General features: G+C 49.8%; 1 protein-coding gene across 1 annotated transcript in view; it reads right to left on the reverse strand.

The window, feature by feature from the left end:
* LOC145337076 (uncharacterized) overlaps window positions 1-23,706 on the reverse strand; it is a 74,275-nt gene that overhangs the window by 25,634 nt on the left and 24,935 nt on the right. The window contains exons 4-10 of the mRNA XM_080181824.1: window positions 18,803-18,936; window positions 7,213-7,246; window positions 6,693-6,817; window positions 5,784-5,881; window positions 4,956-5,024; window positions 4,563-4,628; window positions 4,038-4,097 (exon numbers count right to left, since the gene is read on the reverse strand). Of these exons, the coding sequence (XP_080037950.1) occupies window positions 4,038-4,097; window positions 4,563-4,628; window positions 4,956-5,024; window positions 5,784-5,881; window positions 6,693-6,817; window positions 7,213-7,246; window positions 18,803-18,936 (586 nt within the window). The remainder of the gene's footprint in view (window positions 1-4,037; window positions 4,098-4,562; window positions 4,629-4,955; window positions 5,025-5,783; window positions 5,882-6,692; window positions 6,818-7,212; window positions 7,247-18,802; window positions 18,937-23,706) is intronic.

The raw sequence follows: 23,706 nt of genomic DNA on the forward strand, positions 1-23,706 counted from the left end.
GAGGTGGTGGGCGTAGAGGTGGTGGGCGTAGAGGTGGTGGGCGTAGAGGTGGTGGGCGTAGAGGTGGTGGGCGTAGAGGTGGTGGGCGTAGAGGTGGTGGGCGTAGAGGTGGTGGGCGTAGAGGTGGTGGGCGTAGAGGTGGTGGGCGTAGAGGTGGTGGGCGTAGAGGTGGTGGGCGTAGAGGTGGTGGGCGTAGAGGTGGTGGGCGTAGAGGTGGTGGGCGTAGAGGTGGTGGGCGTAGAGGTGGTGGGCGTAGAGGTGGTGGGCGTAGAGGTGGTGGGCGTAGAGGTGGTGGGCGTAGAGGTGGTGGGCGTAGAGGTGGTGGGCGTAGAGGTGGTGGGCGTAGAGGTGGTGGGCGTAGAGGTGGTGGGCGTAGAGGTGGTGGGCGTAGAGGTGGTGGGCGTAGAGGTGGTGGGCGTAGAGGTGGTGGGCGTAGAGGTGGTGGGCGTAGAGGTGGTGGGCGTAGAGGTGGTGGGCGTAGAGGTGGTGGGCGTAGAGGTGGTGGGCGTAGAGGTGGTGGGCGTAGAGGTGGTGGGCGTAGAGGTGGTGGGCGTAGAGGTGGTGGGCGTAGAGGTGGTGGGCGTAGAGGTGGTGGGCGTAGAGGTGGTGGGCGTAGAGGTGGTGGGCGTAGAGGTGGTGGGCGTAGAGGTGGTGGGCGTAGAGGTGGTGGGCGTAGAGGTGGTGGGCGTAGAGGTGGTGGGCGTAGAGGTGGTGGGCGTAGAGGTGGTGGGCGTAGAGGTGGTGGGCGTAGAGGTGGTGGGCGTAGAGGTGGTGGGCGTAGAGGTGGTGGGCGTAGAGGTGGTGGGCGTAGAGGTGGTGGGCGTAGAGGTGGTGGGCGTAGAGGTGGTGGGCGTAGAGGTGGTGGGCGTAGAGGTGGTGGGCGTAGAGGTGGTGGGCGTAGAGGTGGTGGGCGTAGAGGTGGTGGGCGTAGAGGTGGTGGGCGTAGAGGTGGTGGGCGTAGAGGTGGTGGGCGTAGAGGTGGTGGGCGTAGAGGTGGTGGGCGTAGAGGTGGTGGGCGTAGAGGTGGTGGGCGTAGAGGTGGTGGGCGTAGAGGTGGTGGGCGTAGAGGTGGTGGGCGTAGAGGTGGTGGGCGTAGAGGTGGTGGGCGTAGAGGTGGTGGGCGTAGAGGTGGTGGGCGTAGAGGTGGTGGGCGTAGAGGTGGTGGGCGTAGAGGTGGTGGGCGTAGAGGTGGTGGGCGTAGAGGTGGTGGGCGTAGAGGTGGTGGGCGTAGAGGTGGTGGGCGTAGAGGTGGTGGGCGTAGAGGTGGTGGGCGTAGAGGTGGTGGGCGTAGAGGTGGTGGGCGTAGAGGTGGTGGGCGTAGAGGTGGTGGGCGTAGAGGTGGTGGGCGTAGAGGTGGTGGGCGTAGAGGTGGTGGGCGTAGAGGTGGTGGGCGTAGAGGTGGTGGGCGTAGAGGTGGTGGGCGTAGAGGTGGTGGGCGTAGAGGTGGTGGGCGTAGAGGTGGTGGGCGTAGAGGTGGTGGGCGTAGAGGTGGTGGGCGTAGAGGTGGTGGGCGTAGAGGTGGTGGGCGTAGAGGTGGTGGGCGTAGAGGTGGTGGGCGTAGAGGTGGTGGGCGTAGAGGTGGTGGGCGTAGAGGTGGTGGGCGTAGAGGTGGTGGGCGTAGAGGTGGTGGGCGTAGAGGTGGTGGGCGTAGAGGTGGTGGGCGTAGAGGTGGTGGGCGTAGAGGTGGTGGGCGTAGAGGTGGTGGGCGTAGAGGTGGTGGGCGTAGAGGTGGTGGGCGTAGAGGTGGTGGGCGTAGAGGTGGTGGGCGTAGAGGTGGTGGGCGTAGAGGTGGTGGGCGTAGAGGTGGTGGGCGTAGAGGTGGTGGGCGTAGAGGTGGTGGGCGTAGAGGTGGTGGGCGTAGAGGTGGTGGGCGTAGAGGTGGTGGGCGTAGAGGTGGTGGGCGTAGAGGTGGTGGGCGTAGAGGTGGTGGGCGTAGAGGTGGTGGGCGTAGAGGTGGTGGGCGTAGAGGTGGTGGGCGTAGAGGTGGTGGGCGTAGAGGTGGTGGGCGTAGAGGTGGTGGGCGTAGAGGTGGTGGGCGTAGAGGTGGTGGGCGTAGAGGTGGTGGGCGTAGAGGTGGTGGGCGTAGAGGTGGTGGGCGTAGAGGTGGTGGGCGTAGAGGTGGTGGGCGTAGAGGTGGTGGGCGTAGAGGTGGTGGGCGTAGAGGTGGTGGGCGTAGAGGTGGTGGGCGTAGAGGTGGTGGGCGTAGAGGTGGTGGGCGTAGAGGTGGTGGGCGTAGAGGTGGTGGGCGTAGAGGTGGTGGGCGTAGAGGTGGTGGGCGTAGAGGTGGTGGGCGTAGAGGTGGTGGGCGTAGAGGTGGTGGGCGTAGAGGTGGTGGGCGTAGAGGTGGTGGGCGTAGAGGTGGTGGGCGTAGAGGTGGTGGGCGTAGAGGTGGTGGGCGTAGAGGTGGTGGGCGTAGAGGTGGTGGGCGTAGAGGTGGTGGGCGTAGAGGTGGTGGGCGTAGAGGTGGTGGGCGTAGAGGTGGTGGGCGTAGAGGTGGTGGGCGTAGAGGTGGTGGGCGTAGAGGTGGTGGGCGTAGAGGTGGTGGGCGTAGAGGTGGTGGGCGTAGAGGTGGTGGGCGTAGAGGTGGTGGGCGTAGAGGTGGTGGGCGTAGAGGTGGTGGGCGTAGAGGTGGTGGGCGTAGAGGTGGTGGGCGTAGAGGTGGTGGGCGTAGAGGTGGTGGGCGTAGAGGTGGTGGGCGTAGAGGTGGTGGGCGTAGAGGTGGTGGGCGTAGAGGTGGTGGGCGTAGAGGTGGTGGGCGTAGAGGTGGTGGGCGTAGAGGTGGTGGGCGTAGAGGTGGTGGGCGTAGAGGTGGTGGGCGTAGAGGTGGTGGGCGTAGAGGTGGTGGGCGTAGAGGTGGTGGGCGTAGAGGTGGTGGGCGTAGAGGTGGTGGGCGTAGAGGTGGTGGGCGTAGAGGTGGTGGGCGTAGAGGTGGTGGGCGTAGAGGTGGTGGGCGTAGAGGTGGTGGGCGTAGAGGTGGTGGGCGTAGAGGTGGTGGGCGTAGAGGTGGTGGGCGTAGAGGTGGTGGGCGTAGAGGTGGTGGGCGTAGAGGTGGTGGGCGTAGAGGTGGTGGGCGTAGAGGTGGTGGGCGTAGAGGTGGTGGGCGTAGAGGTGGTGGGCGTAGAGGTGGTGGGCGTAGAGGTGGTGGGCGTAGAGGTGGTGGGCGTAGAGGTGGTGGGCGTAGAGGTGGTGGGCGTAGAGGTGGTGGGCGTAGAGGTGGTGGGCGTAGAGGTGGTGGGCGTAGAGGTGGTGGGCGTAGAGGTGGTGGGCGTAGAGGTGGTGGGCGTAGAGGTGGTGGGCGTAGAGGTGGTGGGCGTAGAGGTGGTGGGCGTAGAGGTGGTGGGCGTAGAGGTGGTGGGCGTAGAGGTGGTGGGCGTAGAGGTGGTGGGCGTAGAGGTGGTGGGCGTAGAGGTGGTGGGCGTAGAGGTGGTGGGCGTAGAGGTGGTGGGCGTAGAGGTGGTGGGCGTAGAGGTGGTGGGCGTAGAGGTGGTGGGCGTAGAGGTGGTGGGCGTAGAGGTGGTGGGCGTAGAGGTGGTGGGCGTAGAGGTGGTGGGCGTAGAGGTGGTGGGCGTAGAGGTGGTGGGCGTAGAGGTGGTGGGCGTAGAGGTGGTGGGCGTAGAGGTGGTGGGCGTAGAGGTGGTGGGCGTAGAGGTGGTGGGCGTAGAGGTGGTGGGCGTAGAGGTGGTGGGCGTAGAGGTGGTGGGCGTAGAGGTGGTGGGCGTAGAGGTGGTGGGCGTAGAGGTGGTGGGCGTAGAGGTGGTGGGCGTAGAGGTGGTGGGCGTAGAGGTGGTGGGCGTAGAGGTGGTGGGCGTAGAGGTGGTGGGCGTAGAGGTGGTGGGCGTAGAGGTGGTGGGCGTAGAGGTGGTGGGCGTAGAGGTGGTGGGCGTAGAGGTGGTGGGCGTAGAGGTGGTGGGCGTAGAGGTGGTGGGCGTAGAGGTGGTGGGCGTAGAGGTGGTGGGCGTAGAGGTGGTGGGCGTAGAGGTGGTGGGCGTAGAGGTGGTGGGCGTAGAGGTGGTGGGCGTAGAGGTGGTGGGCGTAGAGGTGGTGGGCGTAGAGGTGGTGGGCGTAGAGGTGGTGGGCGTAGAGGTGGTGGGCGTAGAGGTGGTGGGCGTAGAGGTGGTGGGCGTAGAGGTGGTGGGCGTAGAGGTGGTGGGCGTAGAGGTGGTGGGCGTAGAGGTGGTGGGCGTAGAGGTGGTGGGCGTAGAGGTGGTGGGCGTAGAGGTGGTGGGCGTAGAGGTGGTGGGCGTAGAGGTGGTGGGCGTAGAGGTGGTGGGCGTAGAGGTGGTGGGCGTAGAGGTGGTGGGCGTAGAGGTGGTGGGCGTAGAGGTGGTGGGCGTAGAGGTGGTGGGCGTAGAGGTGGTGGGCGTAGAGGTGGTGGGCGTAGAGGTGGTGGGCGTAGAGGTGGTGGGCGTAGAGGTGGTGGGCGTAGAGGTGGTGGGCGTAGAGGTGGTGGGCGTAGAGGTGGTGGGCGTAGAGGTGGTGGGCGTAGAGGTGGTGGGCGTAGAGGTGGTGGGCGTAGAGGTGGTGGGCGTAGAGGTGGTGGGCGTAGAGGTGGTGGGCGTAGAGGTGGTGGGCGTAGAGGTGGTGGGCGTAGAGGTGGTGGGCGTAGAGGTGGTGGGCGTAGAGGTGGTGGGCGTAGAGGTGGTGGGCGTAGAGGTGGTGGGCGTAGAGGTGGTGGGCGTAGAGGTGGTGGGCGTAGAGGTGGTGGGCGTAGAGGTGGTGGGCGTAGAGGTGGTGGGCGTAGAGGTGGTGGGCGTAGAGGTGGTGGGCGTAGAGGTGGTGGGCGTAGAGGTGGTGGGCGTAGAGGTGGTGGGCGTAGAGGTGGTGGGCGTAGAGGTGGTGGGCGTAGAGGTGGTGGGCGTAGAGGTGGTGGGCGTAGAGGTGGTGGGCGTAGAGGTGGTGGGCGTAGAGGTGGTGGGCGTAGAGGTGGTGGGCGTAGAGGTGGTGGGCGTAGAGGTGGTGGGCGTAGAGGTGGTGGGCGTAGAGGTGGTGGGCGTAGAGGTGGTGGGCGTAGAGGTGGTGGGCGTAGAGGTGGTGGGCGTAGAGGTGGTGGGCGTAGAGGTGGTGGGCGTAGAGGTGGTGGGCGTAGAGGTGGTGGGCGTAGAGGTGGTGGGCGTAGAGGTGGTGGGCGTAGAGGTGGTGGGCGTAGAGGTGGTGGGCGTAGAGGTGGTGGGCGTAGAGGTGGTGGGCGTAGAGGTGGTGGGCGTAGAGGTGGTGGGCGTAGAGGTGGTGGGCGTAGAGGTGGTGGGCGTAGAGGTGGTGGGCGTAGAGGTGGTGGGCGTAGAGGTGGTGGGCGTAGAGGTGGTGGGCGTAGAGGTGGTGGGCGTAGAGGTGGTGGGCGTAGAGGTGGTGGGCGTAGAGGTGGTGGGCGTAGAGGTGGTGGGCGTAGAGGTGGTGGGCGTAGAGGTGGTGGGCGTAGAGGTGGTGGGCGTAGAGGTGGTGGGCGTAGAGGTGGTGGGCGTAGAGGTGGTGGGCGTAGAGGTGGTGGGCGTAGAGGTGGTGGGCGTAGAGGTGGTGGGCGTAGAGGTGGTGGGCGTAGAGGTGGTGGGCGTAGAGGTGGTGGGCGTAGAGGTGGTGGGCGTAGAGGTGGTGGGCGTAGAGGTGGTGGGCGTAGAGGTGGTGGGCGTAGAGGTGGTGGGCGTAGAGGTGGTGGGCGTAGAGGTGGTGGGCGTAGAGGTGGTGGGCGTAGAGGTGGTGGGCGTAGAGGTGGTGGGCGTAGAGGTGGTGGGCGTAGAGGTGGTGGGCGTAGAGGTGGTGGGCGTAGAGGTGGTGGGCGTAGAGGTGGTGGGCGTAGAGGTGGTGGGCGTAGAGGTGGTGGGCGTAGAGGTGGTGGGCGTAGAGGTGGTGGGCGTAGAGGTGGTGGGCGTAGAGGTGGTGGGCGTAGAGGTGGTGGGCGTAGAGGTGGTGGGCGTAGAGGTGGTGGGCGTAGAGGTGGTGGGCGTAGAGGTGGTGGGCGTAGAGGTGGTGGGCGTAGAGGTGGTGGGCGTAGAGGTGGTGGGCGTAGAGGTGGTGGGCGTAGAGGTGGTGGGCGTAGAGGTGGTGGGCGTAGAGGTGGTGGGCGTAGAGGTGGTGGGCGTAGAGGTGGTGGGCGTAGAGGTGGTGGGCGTAGAGGTGGTGGGCGTAGAGGTGGTGGGCGTAGAGGTGGTGGGCGTAGAGGTGGTGGGCGTAGAGGTGGTGGGCGTAGAGGTGGTGGGCGTAGAGGTGGTGGGCGTAGAGGTGGTGGGCGTAGAGGTGGTGGGCGTAGAGGTGGTGGGCGTAGAGGTGGTGGGCGTAGAGGTGGTGGGCGTAGAGGTGGTGGGCGTAGAGGTGGTGGGCGTAGAGGTGGTGGGCGTAGAGGTGGTGGGCGTAGAGGTGGTGGGCGTAGAGGTGGTGGGCGTAGAGGTGGTGGGCGTAGAGGTGGTGGGCGTAGAGGTGGTGGGCGTAGAGGTGGTGGGCGTAGAGGTGGTGGGCGTAGAGGTGGTGGGCGTAGAGGTGGTGGGCGTAGAGGTGGTGGGCGTAGAGGTGGTGGGCGTAGAGGTGGTGGGCGTAGAGGTGGTGGGCGTAGAGGTGGTGGGCGTAGAGGTGGTGGGCGTAGAGGTGGTGGGCGTAGAGGTGGTGGGCGTAGAGGTGGTGGGCGTAGAGGTGGTGGGCGTAGAGGTGGTGGGCGTAGAGGTGGTGGGCGTAGAGGTTGATTGTGTTGTCCTTGGTGTTGTGACAGGGGTTGTAGTTGGGCTTGTGGTGGTCGGATTCGTGGATGTGGCCATGCTCGTGGTTGTGATCGTGGTTAAAGTCTGCGTTGAGGTGGTTTCGCTTGTCGTCATAGTTGTCGGTTCTGTTGTGGCTGTGGATACAAAAAGAGAGATTGTTTCCCGTTAATTAATCTGTATTTATCGAACAGAATGCAGTGTTTTTACAATAGTAAGTTCACTCACTTAGTAAGTTCCAAAGACTTGCCCCAGAACTGATCTCTTCAAGATTTGAGCTACGGAATCTTGGCCAGTAACTTAAACTACATTTGTTGATCACATTGCAGGCATTACATTGAATGTAGTGCATGATGGCTGCTGATTACTGTGATTTATACATGTTGCCAAGTGCATTCTGAGTAGTGGAGGTTTTGATATACGATGAACTCAATTCTTGTTAATGCAGCCACACCTCTTATGGTGGAATGTTTCTGTGGTTCATCTTGAATGCAAGTAGTAACTGGAAAGAGAGTGAATGAGCTGAAGTTACTCATGCTGCATCAGCGAGTTCAGACTGTACTTTGCTGAAGGAGAGACAGAACAGGCGATAAGAGTGGAGTTGCACTTTTGATGAGGGAACACATCACAGCAGTATTGAGTAGAAATATGTCCGACAGTTCGGCCACTGAGTCTGTATGGGTAGAACTGAGAAATGCTAAGGGAGAAATCACTTTGATAGGGTTGTGCTATAGGCCCCCAAGTAGTCAGCGGGAATTTGAGGAGCAAATATATAAGGAGATTACAGGAAAATAGGGTGGTAATAGTAGGGGATTTTAATTTTCGCAACATTGACTGGGACGGCCGTAATATTAAAGGTTGGATGGAGAGACATTTGTTGAAAGTATTCAGGAGCAATTTCTCATTCAGTGTGGATGGCCTGACTAGAGAGGGGGCAAAACTTGACCTCCTCTTGGGAAATAAGAAAGGGCAGGTGACAGAAGTGTTAGGGAGGGATCACTTTTGGACCAGTGACCATAATTCTGTTAGTTTTAAGATAGCTATGGAGAATAATTGGTCTGGCCCAAAAGTTAAAATTAGTTTCCAGGGCAGTGATCTGAAAGATATTTGTGGGCTGCTAATAATAAGGCCCAGTGTTGTCGCTGAACAGAGCCGATGGAGGCATTACCTCATCCTCTTCGAAAAAGCCGAATAGGGGTTTATGGTCAGTCACTACAAAAACCATAGATGTATTGATGGAATTTTTTCAGACTAAATATGACTGTCAACCCTTCTTTCTCAATCTGAGAATATTTCACTCTGCATCCAAAAGGGACCTAGAGGAATTTGCAATGGCTTTTCTTTCTCATCTTTCCAGCGATGTGACAGTGCCGCCCCAACCCTACATGGGACAGTGTCACAAGTCAATATCAGTTCTTTCTCAGGGTCAAAATGGGTCAGTAGATTAGATGACATTAATTGACATTTGTCTTTACAAAAAGCCTCTGCCTGTAGAGCTTCCCAAGACCATCTCTTGTATTTTCATAGCAGGGTATGCAAGGGGTCTAGCATAGCAGCCAAATTTGGGATAAACATTTCATAATAATTTACAAATCCCAGGAATGTGACAATATTGTACCTTTAAGAAAAGAATTTTAATCATGTTCTCTGCAGTTTTTTCAAGCAAGCCTGGTCTTTTTGTTATTGTTGCCATGCTGTTTGAGCTGGTGTCCTCTAATTGTTGCTGAAGCAATATAATGAGCATCTTATTTATGTTTAATATGGGCCTAATGAAGTGTCTTGGAGTTTTATGATCTTTTTTGAACTGTTGGGTGAAGAATGATTGACAGGTCAAATGTCTTTGGACAGCTTTTTTTCAAACAGGGAAATTTAAAGCTTTTAGTTTCAGTTCGGTTAGAAGCTATTTGGACTGCAGGCTCAAAGTAACGTTTTAGTCTCTCTCCCCAGTGTTGGAAATTGTGCTGTCGGTGGCTGACTAGCTATAAGCTAGAGGTAAATAGTGTCTCTGTATCTCAAGGTGTGTTGTAAGTTCCAGGGCTGGAAAGCCTCAGCATTTCAATTCCATATCCAAAGGACTACTTCACAGCAGGTGTTACAAAGCGGCAGAATCCAGCATCACATGAGCATACTTGCTTTCTGTGCTAAGCCTGGAATGTTTGTGGGGGCTTGTTTAGCTTGGGACAATATATTTAGCTGTTAAAGTTTATATAATAACATGGTTGTTCTTTTTTTGTAATTGGTAAAAGTTAAGCTAATTTTCTTATTACATGTTAACTGTATTCTTAAGTAAACTTTGTTTGATAAAAGCTCCCTAGTGGATGACTTGAATCATACCTTCAGTGAAGCACCTTATGCTCACCCATGCCAAATTCAACACGCAAAACCTATAGTCTAGGCTGACTTCATGAAACATCTTATAACAGGAAGAATTTCATCTCTGTGGTGTTCCTTGGGATTGGTGCTTCCTTGATGGCGTTTAGCTTATCCTCTACTGGATGTAACTGCATGCCATTGACTCCATAGCCTAAGTAGGTCACTTCAGCCACTTAGAAAACGCATTGCTCCCTCTTTAAGTGAGCTCCCACTCTAGGAAATCTCTGCAAGTCATCTTCTAAATTAGCCAGGTGTTCCTGTGCTGAATACCCCAAGAATAAGATGTCACTTAAGGACACTACCACCTTGGCTAGCCCTTAAAGGATATTCCTCATACCTCTTTAGAAAATGGCATACAAGATCCCAAAGGGAAGCAAATATACTCCTAGAGTCCCTTATGCATGTTGATCATCACATATTTCTGGGACAGTTCATTCAATTCAAGCTGAAGATAGGCAGGGCTCATGTCCGACTTAGAGAATGTCTTGCCACCCATTAACTTAGTGTACAAACCTTTGATGCCAGGCATAGGGTACCTGTCAAGTTTGGAGACCTGATTAGCTGTTAGTTTATAGTCTTCACAAAGACAAACTGATTTGTTGGGCTTAAGAGCAGGGACTGAAGGCACAGCCCAGTCATCAAATTGCACAGGCATTATTATATCTAAACTTTCTAGGCACCCTTGTTCTGTTGGTTACCCCTTCTCCAGCATGGAATATGGGACTTGTATTGCTCTGAACTACCTAGGTGTAGCAGCGGGGTCAATGTAGCTTGAAGCCTTGCTCCCATTTTTCCCAGGTCTTCTTGGAAAACTCCAGGATATCTCCTAATAGCCTCATACGGTTTCCCTGATGCCTAGCCTGAAGATCTCCAACCACTGCAGCTGGACCTGCTGGAGTTAATTTCTCCCATAAAGCTCAGTTCACGTCCCCTTACGACAAAAAGTGGGAGCCAAGCTAACTTTAAGTTACTGGAGGTTTTGTGATCTCTTTTATTTGTAAAGGTTCCCCTGTATAGATGGCTAGCTTGGTCATCATATCTTCCAAACTCAGGAGTTGGATGCCAGATTGGAGACACTTAAATGTCTATTCTCCGATAATGAGACTACAGTTCTGATGTTCACTTCCATCTTCAAGGGATGGCCATCCATGAGTAAAACTACCATTACTGGAGCAAGTTTTGTTGTGATGAATCAATTTGCTTGTAATGTCACTGCCTCTGGAAGAGGGGATACCTGCATGGTATGATTAGTTGCTGGCCTCAGCTTTTTCACTGGATAGCACACATTTTACCTGTTTCTGAAACTTCGCCTTGGCTGTGTCCTTTGACAGTGCTTGCAATAATCAATTGTCTGGCAACTGCACCATTCTGGAGTGTGTTCTGTCATACTCTTGGGGGTGCCACTGCTTTTTCCTTGACTGTCTAGTGGTAACTTTAGGGTTCCTATATCAAAATGGGCCCTTTAACACCTGATTTACCCAAGCACTCCGGTCACAACTGATTTATGGCAGTATAGTGGCACAGTGGTTAGCCCTGCTGCCTCACAGCATCTGGGACCAGGGTTCAATTCCTGGCTTGGGTCACTGTGCAGAGTTTGCACATTCTCCCTGTGTCTGCATGGGTTTCCTCCCACAGTCCAAAGATGTGCGGGTTTGGTGCTTTGGCCATGTTAAATTTGCCCCCCTCAGTGTCAATGGGATTAGCAGAGTAAATGCATGGAGTTGTGTGGATAGGGCCTGGGTGGGATTGTGATCAGTGCAGACTTGATGGGCAGAATGGGCACCTTCTGCACTATCGGATTCTATGATTAAATGAGGTACCTCCTCCAAGTTGGAAGACATTGCTGTCTGATGCCCATTTTTCTGCATTCTCATGTGATTAGACTATTTGAATGACTTTTTTTAAAAGCTCAAATCAGATTCTGCCAACTGCTTATTTTGGGTGTTTATGCCACATACCAATCTGCCTCATAACATATCATTAAGAGGCAGTCCAAATTCACAATATCTTACTAATTTCCACAACCCAACAAAGAACTCAGTGATCTCCAGGAGTTCTCCCAGCCTTGTTAAAGCACTACCTGTGGAGGACTTTGGGTTGTTTTTTTTTTAAAATCAGTTTTTATTAGGTCGTTAAAAATTTTGTGTCAGGATCATCCCGAAAGGTCAGACCTTTTATTAAGCTGAAAGTTGCTGTCAATAAATCACATTTTGTTTTTCATCTCCTTCAACATTGTTAGCACAGAAGAAGTAATGCATGCGCTCAGTATATTGGGCCCAGTCTTCCCCACTGCTGTCCTAGGATATAACTTTCCCAAAAAGAGACATAATGAGCGGGATTTTCCGGCCGTGCTCGAAAACTGGAGAATTCCACCTGAGACCTTTCCACGGACTGCCCCTCGCCCACTACGATTCCTGTGGTGAGCAGAATAGGAAAATGTGCCCCAATGGCTTTTTTTTTTAAACCAGAGAAGTTTCTTCACTTAGAGGTTTCTGGAGGGAGTGATAGAGAAAACAAAATTTTTTCCTCATCGCTCATGTAGTAATTCAGCCAAAAGTCTGTTTCCCATCACCAAAGACCCTTTATTGTGAACCAAAGTGAAGGGCTGCGTGAAGGACTTGCAGCTAGGCAGCCTAGACGATTCCACCCTGGGCTCACTAAGAATATTTAAATTCTATTTGAAATAGAAATTAACTATTATGATTTGAACCTTATCTTTTATATGATTTGTGCCCGAGGCTGATTTTGGTAGATATCTGGTGCTGGTAAGATTGTGGGAGACGAGAAATCATGCGCAAACTCAATTTTTCCCTTCTTTCATGATCTTATTGTCTCAACCTGCCCATTGACTGGTGGGAGGCAAGATGAGATTGCCCCTGCTGTCTTTCATATGAGATTTTAGACATGAGATGGCTTATCTACTTTCCCAATTCAATGTAAAAGAACATGTAATACTATTTTAATGAAAACCAGTGGAGATCACCCTAGTTTTGCAGCCAATGCTAATCACTCAGCCGCAGTATAAAGTATCTGATCAGGATTTTATTGTTGTTCTTGGTGTTTTCTGTATGCAGATTGGTTTCTATATTTCTTTTACAACAGTTCAAAGGTACTTAATTTACTGCAGAGTGCATGGGGATCCTGAAGTCTTGAAATGTAATTTTTTTTTTCTTCACATCTGAAAAATGGAGATGATGGCATAATGGTAATATCACTGGATTATTAATCTAGAGGCCCAGGTTAGCGTTCTGGAGACATGGGTTTAAATCTCGTAATGGTATCTGATGGAATTTGAACTAAATTAATAATCTGGAATTGAAAGCTTGTCTCAGTATTGGCAACCATGCAGCTAGCATCGATTGTTATAAAAATCCACCTGGTTCACTAATGCCCTTTAAAGAAAGAAATCTTCCCTCCTTGTCTGGTCTGGTTTATACATAACTCCAGACCCACAACAATATAGTTGACTTTTAAATGATCCTCAAATGGTCTAATGTGCCCTTCACTTAAGGATGGGAAACAACTGCTGGCCTTGCCAGTGATACCCACATATCATCAAAGGAAAAAGGGATTTAGAATATGGGCACTGCCCATGATTTTTATATCAGTATTCTTCATTTATTACACATACAACCAATATATGGGAATGGCATTATATAAAATGGAATTTACTGTAATAAAGCATTCCTCCAGATAGGATGATTTCTAGTACATGAAAAAATTTTCTAAGTTTCATAATGAGCAAATGTCTTTAGTCAACAGTTTCGAGAAGCAATAAAATTAACACTTGCATTTTTATTCACTGTATAATTGTTTTATAACCTTTTCTCTCTGGCTATGTATTCAAGCAAGGGATAGAGATTATCCTAATCTCAGCTGGGTAGGATATAATGATCCTAGAGTTCTCTTAAAGCAACATTGCTGACATGTTGGGTGTGGTAGCCTGTTGATGCCCATTTCCCACAACTGTGCTAATGGCCACTTTAATTCACAGTTTCTATTTCAGGGACCTTCAAAATAGCTGACAGTGAAATAAATTCCTGTTTTTCAGCAATCACAGATTTTTTTACAGGGAATATCCTGAAGTTGAGAGTTGAAATTATTTACATGGTCGATCCAAAAGGTCTCAGCAACAACTAGCCTAGGTTGAATGCCCACTAGGGCAAAAGTTGGGGAATGGCTCCCAATCAACGACTTCAGCCTGGGAGAAATCCTATGTGGTCCTGGACAAATGATTTAAGTATTGTATAATTTATTTACTTGGAGTTTCTTGACATTGTAATAACTCCACAGAAGCAGAAGTTCTATCACTAAGTTACTTTATCTACACCGTACACAGCCAGTTCTCCAGTTGCTCCCTGCAAAATGCAGGCTAGGAGTCTGATACACGAGCAAGAGGCTCCCTGATTTAACCATCAATTAGGACTCATCAGGCAGTTCATGCTCCACCAAGCCAACTTCATTAGCCTGGCTGAAGTCATCACAGACATCTTGATGTAATGCCATTTGTAATTTTGAGTGTAAATTCTCCATGGCCTCACCCCTCCCTATGTCTGTAACTTTCTGCAGCCCCCCAAACCTTACAATTTTTTGGATACTTTGCCAATCTCAACCAAACGAATTAAGGTGTGGATTTGGAATGATCCCACTCCGTGGTGGAGGGGATTGGGGGTGGGGCGGGATGGGGGGGCGGGGGGGGAAAGGCAGGGTGGGGAGTTTACTTTCTGTTTTGTTTGGGCCACCTTTTAAACAGAGCACCTCATCTCAGTGCAGCCAGGCTTTGCTGGTATGTTGAGGCCCCATCTCCCTACATGATAGTGTAAAACATGCCCAGCAGTTTTTTTTGTGACAGAGTGTGGTAAGACCTGGAGTGAAAAATCAATATGTTAGACACCCTGTTTTTCCTTGCCAAAACCAACACTGTGCCATTTTGCGGTAAGGCTCCTCCCATTAAGTGATGGTGCTCTTTTGGAGAGCCAATGCAGACGTTCTGAAGATGTGCAGGTTAGGTTGACTGGCCAGCTAAATTGACCTTCGTGTCGGGGGATTAGCAGGGTAAATGTGTGCGGTTACAGGAGTAGGGTCTGGGTGGGAATGTGATCGGTATAAACTTGATGGGCTGAATGGCTTCCTTCTATACTGTGGGGATTCTATGATGAGCCAAATAGTTTTCTTCAGCACTAGCAATTCTGTGATCCTATGATTCTGTTATTTGATAGGATATTGTTCCCATCCAGTTTAAGTGGAACCCATCCAGTTTAAGTGGAACCCATCCAAACTGAATAGCTTTCTTTTTCCTCAGTACTCTGTCCATAAACCACCAGTCTACAAGTCAAAGAACGAAGAAAATTACAGCACAGGAACAGGCCCTCAGCCTCCAGGCCTGCACCGGCCATGCTGCCTGACTGAACTAAAGCCCCCTACCTTTCTGGAGACCATATCCCTCTATTCCCATCCTGTTCATGCATTTGTCAAGACACCCTTTAAAAGTCACTATTGTATCTGCTTCCACTACCTCCCTTGGTAGCGTGATCCAGGCACCCATCACCTCTGTCTAAAAAAAAACTTGCCTTGTATATCTCCTTTAAACTTTGTCCCTCGCACTTTAAACCTATGCCCCCTAGTAATTGACTCTTCCATCCTTGGAAAAAGCTTCAGGATCTCCACAGTGTCCATGCCCTTCACAACCTTGTAGACTTCTATTAGGTTGCCACTCAACCTCCTCCATTCCAGTGAGAACAAACCAAGTTTCTCCAACCTCTCCTCATAGATAATGTCCTCCATACCAGGTAACATCCTGGTAAATCTTTTCTGTACCCTCTCCAAAGCCTCCACATCCTTCTGGTAGTGTGGCAACCAGAATTGAACACTACATTCCAAGTGCAGCCTAACTAAGATTCTATAAAGCTGCAATATGCCTTGCCATTTTTAAACTCAGTATCCTAGCTGATGAAGGCAAGCATGCCGTGTGTCTTCTTGACCACCTTCTCCACCTGCGTTGCCAATTCCAGTGACCTGTGTACCTGTACACCCAGATCTCTCTATCAATACTCGTAAGCATTCTGTCATTTACTATATATTTCCTATCTATTAGACCTTCCAAAATACTTTACCTCACATTTGTCCATCTGCCACTTCTCCACCCAAGTCTCCAACTGATCTATATCCTGCTGTAGACTCTGATGGCCCTCATCGCTATCCGCAAATCCACCAACCTTTGTGTCGTCTGCAAACTTACTAATCAAACCAGTTACATTTTCCTCCAAATCATTTATATATATATATATTGCAAACAGCAGAAGTCCCAGCACTGATCCTTGAAGAACACCACTTATCATAGCCCTCCATTCAGAAACGCATTCTTCCACTGCTACCCCCTGTCTTCCATGACTGAGCCAGTTCTGCGTCTATCTTGCCAGCTTTTCTTTGATCTCATGGGACTTCATCTTCTGCACCAGTCATGAGGGACCTTGTCCACGTAGACAACATCCACTGCCCTACCCTCATCAATTATCTTTGTCATTTCCTCGAAAAAACTCAATCAAGTTAGTGAGACATGACTTCCCCTTCAGAAAACCATGTTGTCTCATGATGATATGTCTACTTATTTCCAAGTGGGAGTAAATCCTGTCTATACTCTGCAATACTTTCCCTACCACTGATGCAAAGCTCACCGGCCTGTAATTACCTGGATTATTCTTGCTACCCTTCTTAAACAAAGGAACAACATTGGCTATTCTCCAATCCTCTGGGACTTCCCCTGTAGCCAGCGAGGACACAAAGATTTCTCTAAAGACCCCAACAATTTCCTCCCTCGCCTCTCTCAGTATTCTGGGGTACCTCCCATTAGGTCCTGGGGACTTGTCTACCTTCATGGTTCTCAAGAACCCCAATATGTCCTCCTTTATGATCTCAACATGACTCAAACTATCAACACACTCTTTCCTAGACTCATCATCCACCAATTCCTTCTCTTTGGGCATACTGATGCAAACTATTCACTTAATACCTCACTCATTTCCTTTGGCTCCACACATAGATTCCGTCCCTGTCCTTGAGTGGGCCAACTGTCTCCCTGGCTACTCTCTTGTTCTTTGTGTATAAAAAGCCTTGGGATTTTCCTAAATCCTGCTGGCCAATGATTTTTCATGAACCATTTTAGCCCTCCTTACTCCTTGCTTAAGTTTCTTTCTACTTTCCTTGTGTTCCACACTCACTTCGTGTATTCCCAGTCTCCTAGCCTTGACAAATGCTTCCTTTTTCTCTGACTAGGCTCACAATATCTCTTATTATCCAAGGTTCCCAAAACTTGTCATACTTATCCTTCAACCTTACAGGAATGTGCCAGTCTGGAATTCCAATCAACTTACACTTGAAAGCCTCCCACATGCCAGATATTGATTTCCCCTCAAACATTTGCCTCTAATTTACATTCTTCAGTTCTTGTTTAATATTGTTGTAATTAGCCCTCCCCCAGTTTAGCATCTTAAATTTAGGACTACACTTTTCTTTATCCATCAGTACCTTAAAGCTTACTGAATTGTGGTCACTGTTCCCAAACTGCTGCCTGACTGAAATGTTGATCACCTGGCTAACATCAATTTAAGTCATCAGTTTAATTCTGTAATCTTCTTGACCCTCTGTATCAGTTCATCCCTGACTCAGGTCAAAATATAGAGGTCATTATCTCTAACACTCTGCATTTTAATTTAGACACTAACTCCTCAAACTCTCAGCAGGACATCATTTTGATTTTTACCTAGGTCATTAGTTCCTAAATGGACGGTGACAATTGGATCCCCTGACCACCCACCACTCTAACCCACCCCCACTTCCACATTCCAAATTGATTTCTGACTCAACAGAAACCCTGGCACCAGATGCACAACACAAAGCTACTTCTACACCAGCAGTTCCCAAGTTACATCCCTTCTGCAGGTTTCTCAGCAGCGTGTGGTGGATTCAATGGGAAATCCCACTGACAGTAGTGCAACTAGAAGGTCCCGCTGCCAGCTAATGATGGGCTGCTGCTCACCGTTGACAGAAGCACCTCGAGGGAGGGGGGATGGCAGTATCCCGCCAAATAATTTTTCTATTTTTAGTACAATATGCAAATCTTAATAGTTTTATACTGAATGTGACATGCTGATTTATTGTTCTTTTACTTTTGATGTTTGGTGTCAATTTTAATTTCAAATATTAATATGGGATCATATTGGAAATAGTTTGGAAACATTGGGGGCAATTCTCTCATCCCGACCCGCAACTTTTCTGGTGGGTCAAGGTGGGAAATGCATGTCACCAGCCTTGTTCCAGGATTGTGCATGCACCAGGAACGCATGCGCATCTCCTAGAGCCAGTGGACAGTCAGAGACCAGACCACACTGGAAACTGGCAGGAAGACACGTAAATCATTTGAATCTTTTTTAAATTTATTTTAAATGTCATTATTGGGAACTTGCTGGTCCTAATTGAATCTTCCACCCTGCCAGGAGTACTTCATTCTACTGGGGGGGTTTAGTGTAGCTCCCCACGTTCGGGGAACTAGCGGGAGACACTGCTGGAATGAAGGTGGTAGGGGGTGGTGCCTCCTGGGCATGGTTACCCTGGCAGTGCCAGCCTGTCCCCTCAGACTGCTCAAGGGGCAAAGTGCCCATGCCCAGGGGTAACTTGGCAGTGTTTATTGGGCATCAGGCAGTGCCAATGGGACAGGGCCTATTGTGGGCGGTGTCTGGGGTGATCGGCAGAGGTGGGGGGCCCCGCTGCCACTGTGCATGGTGGTCGGTCAGTCTGGGGTGGAGGGAGGGTAGTGATTGGCGTGAATTGGGGGGGGTGGGGTTGGGGGGGCCCTGCCTCCCCGGGGGGAGGTGGGGGGTGGAGACAGTCTCACTTTGGAGGGAGGAGGGGTCTGCCAGGGTGAGATGGGATGGGGGCATTGCCACTGCTAAGGAGGGTGGATGGGGTGGATTGGGAGGGGTGTGGCGGCAGGCTGACATCAGGGCACTCTGGGATGGGGGGGGTGTCAGGGCTAGCCCAGGAATTGTTGTGGGGACCACGATCGGGCTGTGAGAGGGGGATGTGGAGGGGCAGCACTGCGGGGGTCATGGGCTGGCCAGTGATCGAGCTGGCCAGCAAACAGGGAGATTGATAGATCAGGGTCAGAGTTCCAGAAAACTCAGACTCTGGCACAAGTAGGGGGCCGCCCCCAGGGTTTTTAATGATATTCACAATTGAGACCCCTGCAGTGCACAGAGTTGGGAGATTGGAGTGAGATGCTGAACTGAGAAAACAGTCGTGATCTGGAACAGTTTTCCCACCAATTCAGCACTTTTGGGAGAATTTATTTCACATTGTGCTGTTAAGCATTCCTAGGGTAGATGTAACATACATTTTGTAAAAGATAAGGCTCATTCTACACAGCCCCCTCAAATACTCCCAGGCATATAAAATGGGAATTAGAAACAGACTACATGGCCTCACCAAACATCTCCAGGGAAAGTACAGCTGAGATACAGAATATAACTCCCTATGCACTGCCCCATCAATCACAGTAAAAAGTCTGACAACACCAGGTTTTAGTCCAACCTATTTATTTGATAATATACTCACTAGCTTTCGGGGTTACCCCCTTCGTCACACCATCAATCACACCCAGGATATGTAAAACACAGGGTTAGATACAGAGTAAAGCTCCCTCTACACTGTCCCCCATCATAGGTACAGCACTGAGTTAAATAGATGACTCCTACCTTCTGGTTTGCACGTTATGTAATTCAGATTCTCTAAAATTTCTTCAACCATGTTAGTGAGTCCCTCTGGAGATGTTTCTGCTGCCTCGGTCATGTTGATGGTTATCATATGATCAACAATTAGGCTGCCATTCCTACGGAATGAAAACAAATTCACTTTACCTCAAAAACATTTTAGCTGGTAACTATTGAAAAACATTGCTTTTGTTGTACAAGGAGTGGCTATGTTGTTGGCTAGGATGTGGTTCTTGTTCACCATCAACATTACCATAAGACTCTTGATATCAAGTAAGTTGCAGTCCGAGGTTAATATCTTCCTCATCAACTTTCCCTCAGGACTTTGTGATCATTGGCCTTGATTTGGAGCTGCATCCCAGATGTGAGACTTGAGCACAATTTTGAGACAATAATTTAACTCAATGGACCAAATTAACAGAGTTCAGCCAGACAACAATCAGTCAGCTTCAGTCTAGCATAGTTCCTTGTGAATTATATGTTGGTGTTTCTGTAACTCTTGATTAGTCAAGAGTTTATTTTTTAAATATATCTGTTCTCAGGATATGGTCAATGCTACCTCCTTTGTGCATTCTTGGACTTGCTGGTGATTGGTTTTACAACTGACTGATTTTTGCTAAGCCATTGAAGAAGACTTTAAGTGAACCCATGGCATGTAAACAAGACTACAAAAGGACTGGGAGTTTCCTTGATGGGTACCAATTAATTATTTGTGTTTCTGGACCAATCTGGCTGTTTTTAGCATGCCAACTCAGAAACAAGATTGAATATAATTACACATTTGCCACAGTGGGATTTTGTAATAACTCAGGAGGCCTGACTGGAAAGGAATGCCATTTATTGGCTCACATTCACAATTCCCATCTGGGACAACAGTTCTGCAGATCCTTCCCGGTGTCTGCCTTATAAAGGTCTCAGATGATGAGTTCCACCTGGGCAGATCAAGGTGTTATGTTTCCAAGATGCCCAGGAATGCATGGGGAAATCATTAATTGACCTCCCTGAAGGACTTGTTGAAAACTAGCTCCCAGAGGATTGGTAATTACTTCACCAGATTGAGCTCGTATATCCAGCCCTGTATAAAGCAAGCCCCTAAGTGGGTCCATTATTGTATAGTCCCAGTTGTAACATGTTTGTGTTCACAAACTTGTGGTTTTGTTTTACTTTTTTTTGCAATAAAGCACTGTTCTTTTACATCTGATTCCTGGATTTATTGTACAAGGGAGCTTGTATTCAACAAGCCCCACAGGGAGATCCATTAGAGATTCCTCATGGGGGTTATCACACCCCTCCCCGTCCAGTTCAAGAGTTCCCCCTAGCTCCTATGGAAATGGGGCCATCTTTGTTGTTTGACCCATGGCTTTGTTTCTGTCATTTGTATGGCCTGGTCAGGAGATGTGTACTGAGTGGGCGAATGTCATTCTTTGTGGAACGTCGAGGGCCACTGTAGGGGATTTGTCCTTGATGGTGATCTTTGACTGCAACTGTGCTATCTCAGTCTCCATTTCTGAGGCTGAGTCCTTGTAGACCTCTCTTAAGCTTTCTCAAGGTGAAGTTTCCTGTTCACAGGCTGGTATTTAAGGTGTTAGTGGTGGTGTGTCAGGTGCAGCATTTGTCCTCGTGGAGGCTTTCCAAGGACAGAGGTGATCAACATTTTTTTAACAGTCTTCTCCTCAGTCATTGCTTTGCATGACATTGGTCCCATTTTTGAGAGGACAATTCATAGGATGCACAGGAAGCCATTCCAAAATTCCATATGTGGACAGTGCCTCCCAGTTTGATGGTCCTGTCAGGCTTATGTCCATCTTGGCCCCTTTTTTGAGCTTTTGTTTTTCTTTGATTTTTGCTGCCTAGGTTCAGGAAAGTGAGGCTAAGGCTAGTCCAAAAACATCAGCCCATCAATAGCTCCACTGGAGCTATTGCCAGTGTCATGTATGGTGTTACCTTATAATTGAAAAGAAAACTTGCAAGCTTCATTTCCAAGTAGACCGTTGTTTCTTTTTCACGTTGTTTTTCAATATTTGGATTGCTCACTCAACCAGGCCATTTGAAGATGTGTGATAGGGTGCTTTGCGGATGTGTCTCACTCCATTTGTGCTCATGAAGGTTTGAAACTCCCTGCTGATAAATGGGGTTCTGTTGTCTATTACAAGAACTTCATGCTTACAATGTGTGCAGAAAAATTACTGGAGCTTTTCTCTGATATTGTAAGAGGCCATTGAGTGCATGTCAATCTATTTTAAATGGGCACTAATCAGAATTAAGAACATGTACACCATAATTGGCCTTGTGAAGTTGGTGTGTATCACACTCAGGGTCTCTCTGATCATTCACAGAGTGTGATGAGGCTGCTGGTGGGCTTTGCTGGATTTCCTAGCAGGTTTTGCACTGCTTGGCCAGGTTTTCAATGTCCTTGTCTTTTCCAGGCCACCAGACATGGCGTCTTGCAAGCATTTTTGTCTTGGAAATGCCTGGGTGGCCATTATGCAATTTGTGGAATATTGGTCACTGGCCTGGACATGGGACAACCACCCTCACATGCTCAGCTCTTAGTATTTGGAAGAATAAGGTTTTAGATCTTCTGTAGGATCCCTTCATGGTCCCCCATTTATGATGATATGACGTATGTAGCTTTGCCAACATGGGATCATTTTGGGGCCAAGCCTGAATTTGCTTGGCAGATACTGACAAGGTGTCCATGAAGTTCAATGTCATGATGATTTCATTGATCTTGAAAGATGAGGGGAGGCTGGTGGATAGAGGTAGGCAACTCAAGGCATCCACGATGTGATCTGTCTTGCTGGACAGTGTTCTGGGGTGTATTCGAGGCATCTAAAAACAGTGAGCAATGTTTGCACCTGAGCTAATGCTATGGAAGGAATTGCCTTTCTTTCTGAGAAGAAGCCCAACAGAAGTTTGTGGTACATTATTTTGTTTACCTGGAACACATATTTTTCCCTTTTTAGTCTGACACCAGCCTCAGAGAAGACTGCCTCCATACTCTCCAAATGTTCCTTTACAGTACTTCTGAGATTAAAATGTCACCCAGGTCGACTGCAATTATTTATCCCCTTAAAGGATGTTCTCCATCACCCTTTGAAAATGGCACAAGCTAAAGACACCCCAAAGGACAAGCATACAACCCTTTGTTAGTATTTATAGTGATTCATTTCGTGAATGACACCTCAAGCTACAGTTGGAAGTAGGCATGGCTCATATCCAATTTGGAAAATGTGTAACCCCCAGCCAGTTTGTGTACAAGCCTTGTGTGCTCTAAGCGGGCAGCTAAGAGACTCTGACTCCAAGGAACACAAAGGAATTGAAATCCTTCCTAGGTCTCATCAATTACTGTGGGAAATTTGTGCACCCCTTCATGTCCTGCTAAAAAGGAATACCAGAAATAGTCATGACAAACATTTCAAGATAAAGCCTTTGCAAGTGTCAACCAGCAATTGACAAACATATTGGCCCATTACGATCCATTGAGACCACTCATTGTAACTTGGTGACTGTCAACATATAGTCCTCACAGATGTGAACTGAGTTGTTGGGTTTTAAAATTGGGATGACTGGTGCAGACCATTCAACAAATGTACTGGATATATAATGCCAAGTTTCTCTAGACGTTCCACTTCGGCCTCTACTTTGGCATCAATTAGAGATTCCTCATGGAACTCCTGGGGGTTATCACAGATTTGAACTTTTAACTTTAGGTTTGACTAAACTCTTGACTAAAAACTTTGACTCAGTCTTTAACTCACTTCCAGTTTTGGTGCCTGCAGCTTCAGCCCCAACACCCACTTGGCCCATGTGCATTGGCATCTATTGGCATGGTGCCTCTGTTGGTATCCCCATTATGTCTGCTAGGATTCTCTGCTAGCACCGCTCTTGCCTCTGCCGATATACTCAAGGCTTCTGATGGTATGCCTGAGGCCTCTGTTGGTATTGCCCTTGCCTTTGCTGGTACCATCCCTTGTCATTCCCTGTAGCCCTCTCAGCTCCCCCAGAAGTCAACTTGCCATTAAAGGTGCATGTCTTTTAAAAGCATGGTGTTATGACATCACGCTGCCATGGATGGATTTTTGAACATGGGAGGTTGATTGCTCTGAGGCAGCTCAAAAATGAGATGAAATGAGGTTTCTAATATTTCATGGAATATAATCAGTTAAATGGGGGACTGGATGATCGCACTGAGAATTCCCACTGATGTAAAACTCAATTTAGGCGTATTGCAAAATTTTTTGTTCCTGTCACCAAACCCGCCTGGAAAAATGGGAATGGAAAATCTCAGCTATTCTGTACGAAATGAAAAAATGATCAAATGCACTGGATATTTGGAAAGACTATAGACCTTGATGATGTCCAGCAGTAGTACTGAATACTAAAACAAGTAGTGCTGGTAGCCAATCTTTTCCAGTACAGCTACAACGCTGGCATCTACATGGTGATGTGCACAATTGCCCATGTATGTCCTATCCACAAAACGCAGGATAGATCTAATCCGCCAAGTATGGCCCCAGCATTCCACTCTTCACCATTGGTAAGTGATGGTGAAGGAATGTGTTATTGACAGTTATATCAGGCAGCACTTATACAATAAGTATATCCTGCTCACTCATGCTCAGTTTGGTTTCCAGTGTAGCCACTCAGCCTCTGACCTCACTACAGCCTCAGAGGTGAGCTGAAAGTGACTTCCTTGACATGAAGGCAGAATTTGACAGTGTGGCATCAAGGAGCCTGAGAAAAATCAAAGTCAATAAAAAGCAGGGAGAAGTCTCTCCCCTGGTTGGAGTCATACAAAGCATGAAGGAAGGTGGTTGTGGTTGTTGGAGGCCGATCATCTCAGTCCCAGGATATTGCTGCAGGAGTTCCTTAGGGCAGTGTCCCAG

The sequence above is a fragment of the Carcharhinus amblyrhynchos genome, unplaced genomic scaffold, assembly GCF_965287045.1.
Source record: "Carcharhinus amblyrhynchos unplaced genomic scaffold, sCarAmb.v2.hapA scaffold_43, whole genome shotgun sequence".
NCBI classification, from domain to species: Eukaryota; Metazoa; Chordata; class Chondrichthyes; order Carcharhiniformes; family Carcharhinidae; genus Carcharhinus; species Carcharhinus amblyrhynchos.